This window comes from Stylophora pistillata, chromosome 2, assembly GCF_964205215.1.
Source record: "Stylophora pistillata chromosome 2, jaStyPist1.2, whole genome shotgun sequence".
NCBI lineage: Eukaryota > Metazoa > Cnidaria > Anthozoa > Scleractinia > Pocilloporidae > Stylophora > Stylophora pistillata.
In genome coordinates, this window is record NC_142520.1 from 50,604,899 (window position 1) to 50,621,230 (window position 16,332).

The 16,332-nt window shown below is 39.8% G+C and overlaps 2 protein-coding genes and 1 pseudogene across 2 annotated transcripts; all 3 read left to right on the forward strand.

The window, feature by feature from the left end:
• The first annotated feature begins 429 nt into the window (after window positions 1-429).
• On the forward strand, window positions 430-5,886 carry LOC148740135 (uncharacterized). Its single transcript, XM_088748321.1, has 4 exons — window positions 430-660; window positions 4,334-4,396; window positions 4,589-4,888; window positions 5,383-5,886. The coding sequence occupies exons 1-4, from the start codon at window positions 511-513 to the stop codon at window positions 5,521-5,523; spliced, it is 654 nt and encodes a 217-aa protein (XP_088604447.1). The 5' UTR covers window positions 430-510; the 3' UTR covers window positions 5,524-5,886.
• A 142-nt stretch (window positions 5,887-6,028) lies between these two features.
• On the forward strand, window positions 6,029-9,075 carry LOC148740136 (uncharacterized; annotated as a pseudogene).
• Window positions 9,076-9,841: 766 nt separating this feature from the next.
• LOC148740137 (uncharacterized) lies at window positions 9,842-15,566 on the forward strand. Its single transcript, XM_088748320.1, has 4 exons — window positions 9,842-10,071; window positions 12,349-12,411; window positions 12,613-12,915; window positions 14,205-15,566. The coding sequence occupies exons 1-4, from the start codon at window positions 9,922-9,924 to the stop codon at window positions 14,343-14,345; spliced, it is 657 nt and encodes a 218-aa protein (XP_088604446.1). The 5' UTR covers window positions 9,842-9,921; the 3' UTR covers window positions 14,346-15,566.
• The last annotated feature ends 766 nt before the right edge of the window (window positions 15,567-16,332 follow it).

The following is a 16,332-nucleotide window of genomic DNA, read 5'->3' on the forward strand; positions in this document are numbered from 1 at the left end:
ATAAAATAAAACAAATCTATCTTATATGACGTTTCGTTGTGTAGTATTGCGTTATTTCTACTCTACGAAGCTCAGTTCGATAATAAGGTTACTTATTACGTGTATTGTTCATTTTCTAACACCAATTCTACCCAAGACACCTTCCCCCAGCGCCTCCCCAATGAAAAACCTTAATTAAGAGCCATAAACACCTGCAGGGCTCTCATTAAAATCCCTGACTTAAATGTTTCCCTGTCAAGCAGAAGGCCTTTTAATCACTAATATCAACCTATTTGACCGTCAAATTGACAGCTTAAGTCGCCTATTAAGAAATCAGGGGAAAAGCCTTGCAAATCATACATGTCGACATTTCTTCGTGTGAACGATTGTTTGTCGCTCTCAAAGCTATGACTGGCCCTGACAAGCGAGGAAATTGCGATGAGACTGGGAACGAGTTATTGTGTTCTGTCGGTTTCAAAAGCTAACAGGTAAATATTTTAGATAAAACATCGCGGAAATATTCCACTCGACATGGCGTTCAGCCGGCGAGAATTGAAAATCATTTCGATTCTTCAACTAGCAATGGCAGTTATCTTTTTCGCATTCGGCATCGTGGACTATTATGAAGTACGCTACACATACCTCAGCTTTTTGTTCATGCCATGTTGGATCGCAGCTCTCGTAAGTATACACTTAAAGACGTAGAACTACAGCTGTTTCATTGCCAATGCTTCTGATTTCGACCGTTAAAATAGAAGATATTAGAGGTTCATGGGGAAGGCGTTGAACGGTTTTTCGCTAGTGCTTCTATTCGTTTCAATAATACGACCACTGAGACCAAATATCACTCAACCCTCACAGCTGTCATTCGTCAAGAAACGTAGTTTGAGAAGGGGGCTCAATATTTAGCTTTTGAGCTAACGAATAATGTAACTAGGTATGGTGTTTATTGACCGAATACGACTATCATTATGGCCGCGAAACTAAGGGATCAATCCAAACTGCGATGATTACACGAAATCTGTGATTCGTAAACGGTGGTTGGGTCATATGAAAAGTCGAAATCGTGAACGGCTGCACGAACTAGGCTCAGGGATTTGCACAATGTTAAAGAGGATTAACTTAAGCTCTTAGGTCGTGATACCGTACATCAAGTCGTTGGTCGATTGTTCCTAGTCTACACTACAAATGGGCCGTTTAGGTCGTATTTCTTTCTAGAAGGATAATCTCCTTTCAAGAACGTGACTTCTGCTAAGCCACAAAACACCTTGCTATTAACGATTAGCATAATAATGCAGCTGTTTTCAAACGCCTTATGATCGACTTCCGCTAAGGACTTTGAACTGATATGGCTTGACTATATATAGCACGGTAGAATTTTCAAACAGTATATTTAATTCAGTTCGTAACCTTTTGTACACTGATTTGTCTTTCTCTAGTATTGTGTTACCTGAAATCTGCATTTTTCTGAGTCAAAAATTAAATTTCTCTCATGTGTTTTATTTAATATGACATGTCATGAAAACAATTTATATCGAAGATATGAACCATAACAGGAATCAAGGAATGTAAATTAGTTTTTGACAACACGGCCAAGCCGTTTGAAATCAAGTCGTCATACTGCCTTATCGCGCCGAAACAAAATTATATTCCCGTTCTTATGCTCGATGGGAGAGCAGCATTTGGATCAGTTTAGGCTGGGCTGAGTTACGTTTCAACAATCCAGAAGAAAGCCGCGACGTAATTCTGATGTGCTGAACCCAATCCATAGATACAATTGCAATGTGTTTTCTGATACAACGCTTATGATTGGCTCAGAATTGAGTGGCGTGACCAGCCATGTAGGAGACAGAGTCAGCTTTATTAACCCACAGTGAACCTCCTTTAGTAGTTATAAATATATACATTAGCACTTAAGTCCATCTAATACTATGTTTGATTATCCAACTACACCTACACGAGTACAAATAACGCCATAGACGAGTATAATATAATAATAATATAATAAAATATTTAACTGCAGACAGTACTGTTTGGGCCTTCTGGGCCTCATCAGTGCAGTGCTGATGCTAGGATCAGGGAGAACCGAGACGGTTACCTCAAACGACCCAACCTTTGTGGTATCGTCTAAATCATGCCAGAAATATTTATATAGCGCCTATCCTTTTCAGTGCTAAGCGCTTCACAATGCTTTAAAAAGGACTCAAATCGTATACCTATAGATATATACATAATAAAAAAATTACAAAATGGAGAACCTAGGATAGTTCATAAACTTTCTTTAAAAGAAAGGTCTTCAATCTAGATTTGAACTTGTTTACATCGTCGATTGATCTAATGTCAATAGGTAAATCGCTCCAAAGTATAGGGGCAATTACTGAGAAAGCCCTTAAACCATATGTCTTTAAGTTATAGGGTTTGATGATAAGACGCCACTTGTCTGAAGATGAGCGAAGGTACCTTGTAGTTTCATAAACATGAATTAGGTCATCCAAATAATCAGGAGCTAAATTGTTGAGTATCTTAAAACAAATAAATTTAATCTTAAAGATTATTCTTTGCTCCACCGGCAGCCAGTGCAGCTCCTTTAGAGTATCGCTTATGTGATCAAACTTACTTAAGCAAGCAATCACACATGCTGCACGATTTTGGACACATTGCAGTTTGTTAATTTCATACTTGGGAAGACCATACCAAAATGAGTTGCATAGATCCAGCTTCGAATTTACAAATGCGTGTAAAAGAACTTTAGCTGTTGTGACATTGATACATTTACGAATCAGCTATATTTCTTTGGTGGTGGAATGCCCCTTTAACTATGTTGTTAAAATGGAAAGACATCATTACGGTGTTATCAAAGATGACGCCGACATTACGCGCCTTATTTGTAGGCGCGATGATATCATTTCCTATTTTAATAGAAGGTAGCCGTGGGGGCGGTCTGAATTTAGAATGGAGAATAAGAAGTTCGGTTTTATCAGTATTTAGTTTCAGTTTGTTAGTAGTCATCCAGTTGGTGATATCAACAAGACAGCTTTCATTCTGCGAAATTGTAGTGGTAAGGTCATTCTTATCATCGCAACTGAAGGTGGTGTATAGTTGAGTGTCATCAGTATATAGATGGAAGTCTATGTTATGGTATCTTATTAGGTCACCTAGGAGGGCCGTGTACAAGAGATACAGCAACGGACCCTACACGGACCCTTGGGGCACGCCAAATCTGAGCGGTCGAGTTGAGGAAGTAAATCCATCAATCTGAACAAATTGGGAACGATCCGTAAGCTAAGACTGAAGCCACAAAAGTGCTTTACCTTTTATACCAAACCTGGAACGCAGTCTATGTAATAGGATCTTATGGTCGACAGTGTCGTAGGCAGCTGATAGGTCTAACAGCAAGAGAACAACACATTGTTTATCATCGATTGATTTCAGAATATCATTTTTAACACGTAGAAGCGCTAGTACAAACATCACGCGGTATTTGTACTCGTCTATTGTAGAGTACCGGTTAAACAGGTTTTCTCGCATCGCGCAAGCTAAGAATTGGATGGTAGTTACGAAAAAAAAAAACAAACAAATGGCGGACAATTTGAATCATATTTCCGACGACAAAGAGTCAGAATGGCTGACAAATATAGATCCAAGTTCATTAGATGAATCGAACGAAGAAAAACAGCTTGACGACCAGGAAATTTCTTTATTTAATGAAGAAAATAGAAACAGCAACACTACAACGCGCCAATTCCGTTCCGCTTCGCCTACTTCTGTCACGCACTCCCCATACATTAATATCCGCGAAATTCGCCCGCACTGAAATAACAGTTTGGCGTGTTGGATAACAAATAACTTATTAGACGTTTTCTTGTGTAGTATCGCTGAGTATTTTTACTCGTTATTTGTAGTTTGACCCGCCCTACGGGCTCGTCAAAATACCGCACAATTATGCAACTCGTAAAAATACTCAGCGATACTACACAACAAAACGTCTAATGAGATATGTTTACTTCTACCTTGCTATTCTCTTATTATTTCTCAAATAATACAAAGTAAGGCCGTTTCTTTAATGAAATTGGATCTCAAATATTCTGGGGTATAATTGTGTGACGTTTTGTATATTAAAATAGATTTACTGATCGTACGTTTCTCCATTTCAAACCATTTCATTTGATTTTAGGGGTCTAGGCAAAGAGGATGAAGAACATCCACGACAACAATATTCCCTAGGGTTTTAAAACTTTCCTGCACCTGTGCGAACAAGCTTGTAATGGTTTTGTATAGGGAAACTTTGCAAACTCTACTTTCTGCCGTTTGACATGCTTTCTTAAACCTAAAATTTTACTGCTTGGTCGGACAGGTATTGCCAGCGGGCATTATGGGATTGATTCTGGCGACCAGGACCCGACGCTCCTCGATTCTGGTGAGAATAATTACCGACTGAAATGTTATGAGATTATTTATGCGAAGAGAAAATATTGAAATAACGTCTTACTTTTGCGTGACATTTAACAGTTATTCACTGACTTAAAGGTTGAAGTCCAGCACTTTGACTGATAAGATATATTTGAAGCTCAGAAAATAATTGCCATCTCCCCTGATTTCATGATTTCAGATACACTTGCTCAGTACAATTAGTATTGCCTCTGTTGTGGTTTGTGCTGTGGTACTTGAAAGCTATTCATGGGCTCTGAAATCTGTATTGGGTTACAAATATGACAGTTATCGTCAAAAAACTGGTGAAGGTTTTCGTTCCTTTTGGGCTAAAGACGCAAAAATCAAGTTTGAAGACCAGGAAAATACCATGATAGCCATACATGCCTTGATTGTTATATTTTCCATCGCTGAGATTATTCTCGCCGTGGCGATGGCTCGGAGCAGTGATGCTGGGCGTCAATCGCCCCAGCAAAATCAGGTATGTTGCATTACTCTAGAAAAAACTATTTATCGAATAGGGCACTGAAGTCTAGGAAGGCATGCGGAAATCCTTTCCTATTTCCTCTTTCTTCCGTCCTTACTCCTTCTCCTCTTCGTTATCTTTTGCTTTTTCACGGCTTCTCTTTCCCATTCCCCTCATCCCTTCTTTTCTCCCCTCCCCTCCCTTCCTCCTTTCCCTCAGCATTTCTAATTCTCTTTTTTTCTCCCTTTTCTCCCCTCCCTTCCATCTCCCTCCATTCCTCCCTCGCTTTTCTCCTCTCCCCATACTTCCCTGTATGCCTCTCTGATTTGCTGTTTCCCTCCATTCCTTTCAATCTCCACCTCTAGTGGTCTTCCTTCTGTTGCCACAGTTATTTTTCTCACATTTCTCTTTTTATTCTTCCCTTCCCAATTCTCCTCCCCTTCTTCCTCCGGCCCCTTTTCCTTCTTTTTCTCATTAATCAACTGGATAATTTAATCTAATTTTTTTAGCCATACTATGAATGCCATCAAGTGGGAAACGGACACGTACCAATCCAAGTGCAGCCTTTTCCACCACAACCTATGATAGCTATTCCGATTACTGAAGCCAACTACAGGAGTGGTGGCAACCAGCAGCCTCAGCGCATGTAGTTACGGAAAGTTTGTCTGTTTGTTTAGTGACCTTGTATAGTCGCTTTTAAAAATATTTTATTGAGCACCAAAACGCTAGCCTGAGCGATTAACAAACGATAAAGGTGTGATCTCGTAGTAACAACCTACGCAACGTAACGTAATGGGTAGCAACTGTAACGTAACGCGCGCGCGCGGCTGTCCGGGTTCCCATACGGGACATCTAAGTTTCTGTGCATGTGCGGTGGCCGCATCTTCGAACGGTGCCACGAGGCTACCGAGTTTATCTTTCGTTTTTCCTAATTTTGGCTAGACGTTGCGTCAAACACTGTAACATTTAGTGCGAGTTTTCGCGAAGGATTTTGAATTAAACTTTTGATTTTACATTGTTTGTCACCGTTCGCGGAAACGAACCGGTTATTGAGGAAAAAAAGGAAGCTGTGCAAGTAAAAGTGTTAAATTTAGTACAGGAGGTTAAGGTGGCTCCACCGGCACCCAAGTATTAACGAATAAACCTCCTTTCGGAGAGCGAGTTACTATAAGAAACGTAGTTAATTCATCTCAAAGCTGTCTCCCTAGATATTCAACATTTCGGCTGACGATAAAGTGAAGATTGTGTTTTGGGTGTTAATTTTTTCTACTTACGTCGTTACCATGGCAACATTATCTCTAATGACAATCAGATAAATTTCAATATTTGGCCTAGATACTTTAATATCTTCTCTCTTCCATGGTGAAAAGTCTTCGATAATTTTGAAAACTAAAATCTCAAGGTTACTAATATCCACCCATTTCTCTCAATATATTCTATAAGCTCTGTCAGAGTTTAAAAAAAGTGATAACAACTGTGGCGTGACACGCGTTACTATAGACATGTGATCACCAAGTCAAAAAAACACCGTCGTGCCTCGTGGCAACGCAGTTGTTACAAACATAAACCTGAACTGCTCTGTGATTTTATCGTCATCGCAACTCTACAATAACAACCACAACAGCAAAAACAAAATAAGATAAGGAACTTAAAAGGAAAACACTCATCAAATATTCTTGGTTTTCACCCACGTGAACTCCGTCTTGTCGACGGTTGCTATCCACCATGTTGGTGCCCAAACAAACGCGCTCAGTAGAAAGGTCACAGTGCGAAAGTAAGCCTGAAAATGGTTCTTTGCATTGTTTTTGGATGTGGAAGTAGAAGTGACCTGGATAAAGGGATTAGATTTTATCGAATACCCTCAGTGGCAACCAACAAAGGAGAATTTGGAGAAGAACTGACTACAGAGCGGAGAGAAAAATTGATAAAAGCGATCAGTCGCGGAGACCCTGAATAGAAAGACGTGCTTAACAGCGAAAGGGTATGTGGAAAGCATTTTGTTTCAGGGAAGCCAGCTGCTTACTGGCATAAGCACGACGTGGATTGGGTGCCCACATTGCAACTTGGCAAGAAAAATGTTCGCCCTAAATTAGACCATGATGCGAACGCAAAGAGAGCTGTTAGGGCAAAGAAGCGAGAGCAACTTGTTGTCGAACGACAAGAACGCGAAGCGGTAGAGAAACGTCGAAAGCTTGTAGAAAGCAGTCTTCTTGTTGCTGAAATCGACTTTAGTCAGCCAAGTACTTCGACAGAAGAAGAAGAGGAAAATCGAAACGAGGGGAATGAGGAGGCCTTTTCTTCTCATCTGGCGGCCATAGCAGTTAGCTAAAGGGTAAATCTCAGCTCGACCCAGTGGATGTTGAGCAGACAATAGGCATTGCGAATGTTATAATTCATGTTGAACGTGTTATTTGGACTGCTTAGACGGAAATTTACAATCTTGGAAGGTACCTTGCCAACTGACTTTCTGATATGTAATCATGAAAACTCCATGTGACAAGCGCACTGCATTGGTGGATCATTTTCATAGAGCATTTAGAGATCTACTGAAATGGGAATGAAAACTATTCTAGCACTAATGGGTTAAGCTTCATCACTCATTAAGTATGCAAGAATATCACCAAAGACTAAAATGTGAAAACTTATGTGACTTCTGAACAATAAACTGTTGAGCTTTACAATTGTCTCTCAATGAAAAAATGGTTTGAGAAAAAATATATGATACTATCACTGATACAGATGCAAGGCTGAGCATTTGCTATTAACCTGCATGACAAAAAATTGACTTATTCCTTTTTCTAGTTGGAAACAAAAAATGGATATTAGGTGGCAGCATTAAAACCTAGGTTTTTATATAAAACATCTTTAAACTGTACACTTGAACTACAATAGATCTTTTAAAGATTTTATCCTCTTACTCCAAATGCAGAAAAGAAGTATATTATTTCAAGTTAAACAATGTAAGCTGGAATATTTGTTGGCCGAAGCTCAAAATATAGTAATACTGCCGTAAACTTGACTCGACTTTTCCTCCTGTTTTCTTGATTTGAAGAGTGTTTACCCACCCCGAGACGAAAAAGTTGTAGGCTTCCATGGCTTTGTAGGATTTCATTTGTAACATGATTGTCCAAGACGTTTGAACCACCAAATAGTTTACAACTATTCACAGAAGTGGAGGTGGTTAGTGGTGGATATTTACCGAGCCGCGAAGCGGCGAGGTAAATATTCACCGCTAACCACCGACACTGAGGTGAATAGTTGTTTTAGTATATACTAAAACAGTGAGATAATGTACACCACCAAAAATTGATTTTAATTCATACATTCCAGCAACGATTCCAACATTTTCCCGCGCGTAACGATCCAACGCGGCTCGGATCGCGGTAAGTGATTTTTTGTTTTTGTTGTAAAACCTGCCGTCTCGTTTTTTCGCTGACAGATAAAATTTCTGAGGACATTTGTTTAGCTCTGGTGGCGACATTTCTTCAAATGGTGTTACAAACTCTTTCTGTATTTGAAACCATTCTGTAAAAAATACCATTTAACTTTGATTTTCAAGTGAACAAGTGAGGTTACGCAAGATTGATTTGCATTTGTAAACAAAACCTTTTTCATTGGTTTTTATCGATAAACTCCCGGTTACCATTACCTTTAAACACGGCCAAACCAAATTTAGTCGCTTTCTGTGTTTTCAGGGACTGCTTCGTCGTTATTTGAGTGATTTCTTCGCTTTTCACGGATGCAAACCGGCACGCCATTTTTTCCCAAGTTGCACGGAGGTAAATAGCAAAGGATATTCGGAGTTTGACCAGCCAATCACAGCGCGCCTTCAACGCTATCCACTGTTTTAGTATATACTAATTCACGATATCCGGGTACTGAGCGGCGGGAAGCTAGCTTAAATCTTATGAAAAATCGCTCTTTTTCAACTTATATGGATCAAAACCACACAGTAGAGCTTTGTCACGATAGCGATCCTTCGTAACATCATCTAAAGTTAACCAATAGTCGTAAAATACAATATCAATGTGAAAAGAACTAGTCGCGTCCGCCATTTTGAAAGCTTTATATATCTTCCAACATGGCCGCCGGAAGTGATTCATCCAATTTTGATCACGTGATTGAAAACGAAGAATTGGATGTTGTAGCGCGTTTAGACTAATCATGCAGGAGAAAATATCTGATGGAGTGTAATCTATTGAATATAACAGGGTAATTTAACAGCTAAGCGTTTCTTATGACCGACTTGAAGCTGGTCAGGTGCCGATCCAGTTGTAATAGCAAGCGACTTCAGTTGCAGCCCAACCAGTGGTGGCCATTCTGCGATCAGGTGCTCGCTCGGTGTTCACTGCAAATGAATAACTACTATAAACGCTTCAATTATCCCCAGTGGGGGGAGAGGGAAAGAATTAATCAGACGGGAGACTTATTCGAGGGGGGAGGGGAAGGGGGAGACATGGGTGAGTAGAATTCTCTCCGTGTTCATTTAAAACTCATTCATTTCAACTCCATAGCAAAATAAAATAGAATAAGGCTACTTATTGCGTGTATTTTTCAATTTCTAACACTGATTTTTCACAAAACAAGGTTTGGTGAGACCTCCCTCCTCCTTCCCCTCCCCCCCCCCCGCAGCCCCCTCCCGAATGATTAAAAACCATAAACGCTTGCAGGGCCGTCATGAAAATCCTTCTCCTGACTAACATGTATGTATCCCCGTCAAGCAGAAGGCCTTTTATAATCGATAATATCAACCAATTTCACCTTAGAATTGACAGTTCAAAAAGCCGTCACGTATTAAGAAAAAAAGGGAGGGAAGCCTTACAAATCATACTTGCTAAGGCTTATTCACACGAGCGATTGTTTCTGGATGACTCTTTGCCAGCTCACTGTCACGGTAGTTAAATTATCACATTTATCCAGAAACCAGATTGGCCCTGACAAGCGAACAAATTGCAATGAGTCTGGGAACGAGTTATTGTGTTACTTCGGTTTTAAAAGTTATCATGTAAATATTTTAGATTAAACGTCGCGGAAATATTCCACTCAAAATGGCGTTTAGCCAGCGAGAATTGAAAATTATTTCGATTCTTCAACTAGCAATGGCAGTTATCTTTTTTGCATTCGGCATCGTGGACCATTTTGAAGTACGCTACGTTTTCCTCAGCTTTTTGTTCATGCCATGTTGGATCGCAGCTCTCGTAAGTACACTTGAAGAAGAAGAACTGCCGATTGTACATATCCCAGCTTAGCTCTACAGCCGTTCTCGATTTCGACTTTTCATATGTCGCAACCACGGTTTCTGAATCACAGATTTCGTGTATTTAGCGTAGTTTGGATTGATCCTTAGTTTCGCGGCCATAATAATACTGTATTCGGTCAGTAAACACCGTACCTGGTTGGCATTATTGGTCAGCTCATAAGCTAAATATTGAGCGCCATTCTCTAACTAAGTTTCTCGACGAATGACAGCTGTGAGGGTTAAGGGATATTTGGTCTCAGTGGTCGTATTATTGAAACGAATAGAAGCACTAGCGAAAAACTGTTCCACGTCTTCGCCATGAACCTCGAATATCTTCTATTTTAACGGTCGAAAGCACAAGCTTTGGCAATAAAACACAAGTCGTGATACCGTACATCGTTTGGTCGAATAATATTGTTGCTTGTCTACACTTCAAATAGGCAGTTTAGGTCGTATTCCTTTCTGGAAGGAAAATTTCGTTTTAAGAACGTGACTTCTGCTAGGGTATAAAACACCTTGCTAAACGATTAGCATAATTTTGCAGCTGTTTTCAAACACCAGTTATCGCTTTCGTTGCGTCCTCTGCGAAAACAATAACGTGAAATGATCAGACTTTGCGTCGTATGCAGAACGTGAACGTCGACGGCTATTGTTTTACACTCATTTCTATTTCTAATTTTAACGCTGACAGTTCCACATTTAGTTTCGAGATAGTTCGAGAATGAGAAACAAAGTAAATGACTTTAGAGTATCGTGGGACTCTAGATAAAATATAAGTTTATTTTTTTAACCGAAGTTGTCCACGGCGTCGCCGTCGTCGTTTCTCAAACTCCCTAATTAGTTTTTCGCAACGCGGGCAAGCCGTTTGAAATCAAGTCATCATACTGCCGTATCACGCCGAAACTAAGTTATACTCCCGTTCTTATACTCTTGTGTTCTTATGTTCTCGGTAGGAGAGCAGCATTTTAAGCTAGGCTGAGTTGCAACAATCCATAAGAAAGCCGTGACGTAATTCTGTGCCGAATCCAATGCATAGACTATTGCAGTGTTTTCTGATGCAACGCTTATGATTGGCTTCGAATTGAGTGGCGTGACCAGCCATGGAGGAGACAGAGTTAGCTTTACTTACCCACAGTGAACCTCCTTTAGTAATTGTAAATATATACATTAATACTTAAGTCTACCCAATACCATGTTTCACTTCTACCTGGCTATTCTCTCAGTATTTCTCAAGAAACACAAAGGAAGGCCGTTTCTTTGATGAAATTGGATCTTAAATATTATAATTTGTTTGAAGTTTATTATTAATTCATAAATACATGGCAGTTCAAAAGCTGAATAGATCAAAATCATTAACTAATCTATCTTAATTAAAAGAATAAAAAGGCAAAGAGGACGCTAAAAAGGTTATCGAAAGACGAAATTGGAAAATCTAGCCCATCTAGGGCAAAAACAGATAATAATTAAGGATATTCTTAAAACGGTCGGGTTTAACACGAGGCATGTTAAAAGGTCGCGCACACCTTGATAAATAAGTAGATTCGTGTGGTGCAGGTAATAACTTGTTTGTCATTTTCAATTGTGTGAAAAAGTGTCTCACATATTTCGCCATGGTGGATTCCCAATTTCTTCAAATTCATAATAACAAGAGCCTCATTATTGCTAACAACGAGGCAGATAATGGACATCGCTCTCCGGGTCTGTGTACATTCCAACTCTTGCATTGAATATTTAGCCAAACTGAAATGAAAGGCCGGAACTGCATAGTCAGTAATTGATCTAATACAACTAGAGTAGAAGAGCCCTAAATCACTGCGAGTAACCGTAGCTCTCTTAAGTTGCACCAAAAAAATATAGTCTCTCAGTTAGATACCTTCTTGAGAATTTCATTAATTTGAATATTCCAGGTCATATCACTGGAAATGTTGATACCCAAATTGGATCTTAAATATTCTGGGGTATAATTATATGACGTTCTGTACATCAAAATAGGTTTACTGATAACACGTTCACGATTCAGGTTTCTCCATCCCAAACCATTTCACCTGATTTCAAAGTCTAGGTAAAGAGCATGAAAAACATCCACGGCAGCAATATTCCCGAGGGTTTTAAAACTTGCTTGCACCTGTACGAATAAGCTTGTAATGGCTTTGTAAAGGTAAACTTTGCAAACTCTACTTTCTGCTGTTTGACATGATTTCTCAAAAACCTACAATTTTATTGCTTGCTCGGACAGGTATTGCCAGCAGGCATTATGGGATTGATTGTGGCGACCAGGACCAGACGTTCCTTGATTCTGGTGAGAATGATTATCGACTGAAATTTATGAGATTGTTAATGTGAAGAGAAAATATTAAAATAACGTCTTACTTTTGCGTGACATTAAACAAGTATTCGCTGACTTACAGGTTAATTTCCAGTACTGGTAAGATAATGTCCAACTGGTAAGGTATATTTGAAGCTCAGAAAATAATTGCTATCTCTAATTTTACTATTTCAGACAAACTGGCTCAGTACAATTAGTATTGCTTCTGTTGTGGTTTGTGCAGTGGTACTTGAAACCTACTCATGGGCTTTGAGAGATATATTATCGTTCAAATATTTTGGTTATCGTCAAAGAAACGATCAAGAAGGTTTTGCTTTCTTTTGGGTTAAAGACGCAAAAATCAAGTTTGAAGACCAGGAAAATACTATGATAGCCATACATGCCTTGATTATCATATTTGCCATCGCTGAGATCATTCTCGCCGTGGCGATGGCTCGGAGCAGTGATGCTGGGCGTCAGTCACCGCAGGAAAATCAGGTATGTTGCATTACTTTGGAAAAAAATCATTTATCGAATATGGCATTGAAGTCTAGAAACGCAAAAGAAACGAAATCCTATCTTATTTCCTTTTTTTTCCGTCGTTACTCCTTCTCCTGTTCGTTGTATTTTGCTTTTGCACGACTTCCTTCACCTTCCTTCGTCTCACCTTCTCTCCCTTTCTCATTCTCTCCATCCCTTCTTTTCTCCCCTCCCCTTCCTTCCTCCCTTTCGCTTTACATTCCTAACTCACCTTTTCCCTCTCTTTTCTTCCCTCCATTCCTCCCTCCCTTTTCTCCTCCTTCCATAGCTCCATAAGGACCCTCCTTACTTCCTGTCTCTCTCCGTTCCTTTCAACGTCCACCTCTTTTCGTCTTCCCTCCATTCCCGCAGTTTTTCTTCTCACATTTCTCCTTTTGTTCTTCCTTTTCTTTCTTGCTCCCTTTAGTTCTTCCTCGCCTCCCCTTCCTTTGTTTCTTTCTCCTTCTCTCCCTCTGTCTTTCCTCCTTTCCATTTCTCTTCCTATTCTTCCCTCCCTTTCTTTCAGCCTCAATTTTTCTCTTTTTCCCTTCCTTCTTTGTCCTTTAGTTTCTTCCTACGTCTCTCTTCCATTTATCCCTCTTTTGCTTCCTTTTTTCTCCCTCCATTCCTTCTTTTCTTCCCTCCCCTTCCTTCCTCCCTTTCGTTCTGTATTGCTAACTCTCCTTTTTTCTCCCTTTTCTCTCCTCCCTTCCATCTCCCTCCATTCCTCTCTCCTTTTTTTCCTCCTCCCATACCTCCCTGTATACCTCCCTTATTTCCTGTCTTCCTCCGTTCCTTTCATCCTCCACCTCTATTCGTCTTTCCTCCATTACCACAGTTTTCCTTTTTTTCCTTGCTCCCCTTAATTCTTCCTCTCCTTCCCCTCTCCTTCAATCCTCTCTTCCTTCGTTTCTTTTCCCTTCTACCCCTTTCGTCTTTCCTTTTTTTTCCATTTGTCACCCTATTCTTCTCTTCCTTTCTTTTAGCATCAATTGCTCTCTTTTTTCCCCTTCCTTCTTTATCCATCAGTTTATTCCTATATCTCCCTTCCATTTCTCACTCTTTTTCTCTCTTTTTTCTTTCTCCATATCTCTCTTCCCTTCCCATGTTCCTCCCGTTCATTCCTCTTTTCTTCTTTTCCCTTCATCCCCCTCCCTCGTTCCTTTCTCCTTTCCTCCAATCCCATTTTCCTTCCCTTCTCCCTCCGGTCCGGCCCATTTACCTTCTCTTTCTCATTAATCAACTGGATGTTTTATTTTATTTTTTAGTCATACTATGAATATCATCAAATAGGAAACGGACAAGTACCGATCCAAATGCAGCCTTTTCCACAACAGACTATGGTGGCAACTCCGGTCACTGGAGCCAACCATAGGAGTGGTGGCATCCAGCAGCCTCAGCGCATGTAGTTACGGAAAGTTTTGTCTGCTTGCTCAGTGACCGTGTACAATCGCTTATAAAAATATTATGTTAAGCACTTTAACTTTGCCCTGGGCGATTAACCAACGTTAATGCTGCGATCTCATGGTAACAACTTACGCAATGTAACATAATGTAACGGAAAGCAACTGAAATGTAACGCGAATAAATTGTATCCTAACAGGGCTTCAGAAACCATCATGTAGAGAATATGGAGTAGTAAATAACATTGCATGTCGCCGGGTTACCGTACTGGACATCTAAGTTCTCGTGAATGCGCAGTGGCAGCATCTTCGAACCTTGCCATGAGGCATCGTTTGTTTTTCCTAAATTTTGGATTAACGTTGCTGTAACACTTAATGACTGTTTTCTAAAAAGATTTGGATTTAAATGGCTCAAGAAGAAAAGGTATAGAAGGTCTAGATTTAAAAAACTTGGTCGAGGTGCACAAAGTCATGTTGGCTGATTTTGGCTTTTATGAAAAGTTGGTTGGGGAATTTGAACAATTTTTTTTTGCCCAAGGAGGGGGAGGGAGGAGGGGCAGGGGCAGAATTTGAGCAAACCAATCTCAAATTTTTAAAGGGAGGGATGTTGAAACTTCCAACCGATTGATGCATTAGTACTAAAAGGAAACCAAATTAAAACCAATGTGATTAAAGCCTGTGTACATTTCTGGGGAAATGGTTTATCAGTGGATTGAAAATATAGGGAGCTGACAGTAACAATCCATAAATAACCAGTTACATGAGTCACAAACAAAGCCATTTCAGTTCGATTGTATAAAGATTGATTCATAAATAATCTTTGGCCCTACTTCGAGACTCAAGCTCTAGAATCCTTAACATTATTTCTTTCTTCTTTAGTTTTAGATTTTCAATTTCTAGGTCAAGTTTTACATTTTGCTTTTTAAGGACTTCAAGGTGCATTTCGTTGATGTCATCAATGGTGACCTTTTTTCTTGAGTGTGGCTTGGCAAGTATTGCTGGCTCCTCCAATGGTACTAATGGAACTGTATCAGAACAGATACTGGGGCAATCTAGCTGTGACAGTTCACTGGGGTCTGCAGATTCACAGGTGTCTGGAAGTACGCAGTGTGAAACAACAGGGTGAAGTTCACTTTCTATTCCAAGAACCCCTGTATCCACTGTTGATAAGTCTGAAACTTGTGCTGCGTAGAATTTGTACAAAATGTATTAAACCTTTGATTCCTATATGGTGTAAGTTCTGACCATAAATTGGTACGCATTCCTTAAAATTACTCTAGAATATTCGAGTTAACACTCCTAATAAATTAAACAATATATTTATTATAATAAAAGGAATTAATTTTAATGACAATTATCAGCTGTCAAGAACCTTTAAAAAGGAGAATTTCAGACAAGTAGGTCATCTCTAAATACATTGCGGACTGCCAAGGAAACCGTTCTGAAAAAAAAAAAACGCTCCGTAATATCGATGATTAAGGTAGCGTTTGTTCACTTCACAATCAAAATGGAAAAAAATGACGAAAGATGAGTCCGAATGTGTGAAACGTTTAAAGTGCAAGTCTAGAAGTACTTTCCGGCCACGATACAAGGGCAGCTTAGCTTTTCACGATCGATCCAATTCAACAAGGGTCCACTGAATTTTAGAAACGTAGACGAATTGCAGGGATTGTAAACTTTTCAAAAGAAGAAAAATCACCTGCTACCCTGCGTCATGTTTAAACAAAGAACTGCAGAAACAATCAGCACATTGTGGATTACACCTACGGTGAGTATCATCGTAAGTGAACAAAGTTGTAAACATTAGTGGCTTACCTGAATCGATACCGCCCAAAATGCCGCTGAAAGACGGATCCGTTTCGAAGAGCTCAATAATTTTGGCTGTGGTAGCCTTTGGAGAAGCCGGTTTCTTTCCATTCCCGGTCTTCTTTATTGCCGTGGTACATTTGTTGTGCTCTCTTTTTGCTCCACTCACCATTCCTCTCCACTTTTC

Coding starts and splice junctions, on each gene's coding strand:
- LOC148740135 (XM_088748321.1), top strand. CDS start 511: ATGGCGTTCAGCCGGCGAGAATTGAAAATCATTTCGATTCTTCAACTA. Junction 4,397..4,588: donor CCCGACGCTCCTCGATTCTG/GTGAGAATAATT, acceptor TCATGATTTCAG/ATACACTTGCTCAGTACAAT. Junction 4,889..5,382: donor AATCGCCCCAGCAAAATCAG/GTATGTTGCATT, acceptor TAATTTTTTTAG/CCATACTATGAATGCCATCA.
- LOC148740137 (XM_088748320.1), top strand. CDS start 9,922: ATGGCGTTTAGCCAGCGAGAATTGAAAATTATTTCGATTCTTCAACTA. Junction 10,072..12,348: donor CATGTTGGATCGCAGCTCTC/GTAAGTACACTT, acceptor TTGCTCGGACAG/GTATTGCCAGCAGGCATTAT. Junction 12,412..12,612: donor CCAGACGTTCCTTGATTCTG/GTGAGAATGATT, acceptor TTACTATTTCAG/ACAAACTGGCTCAGTACAAT.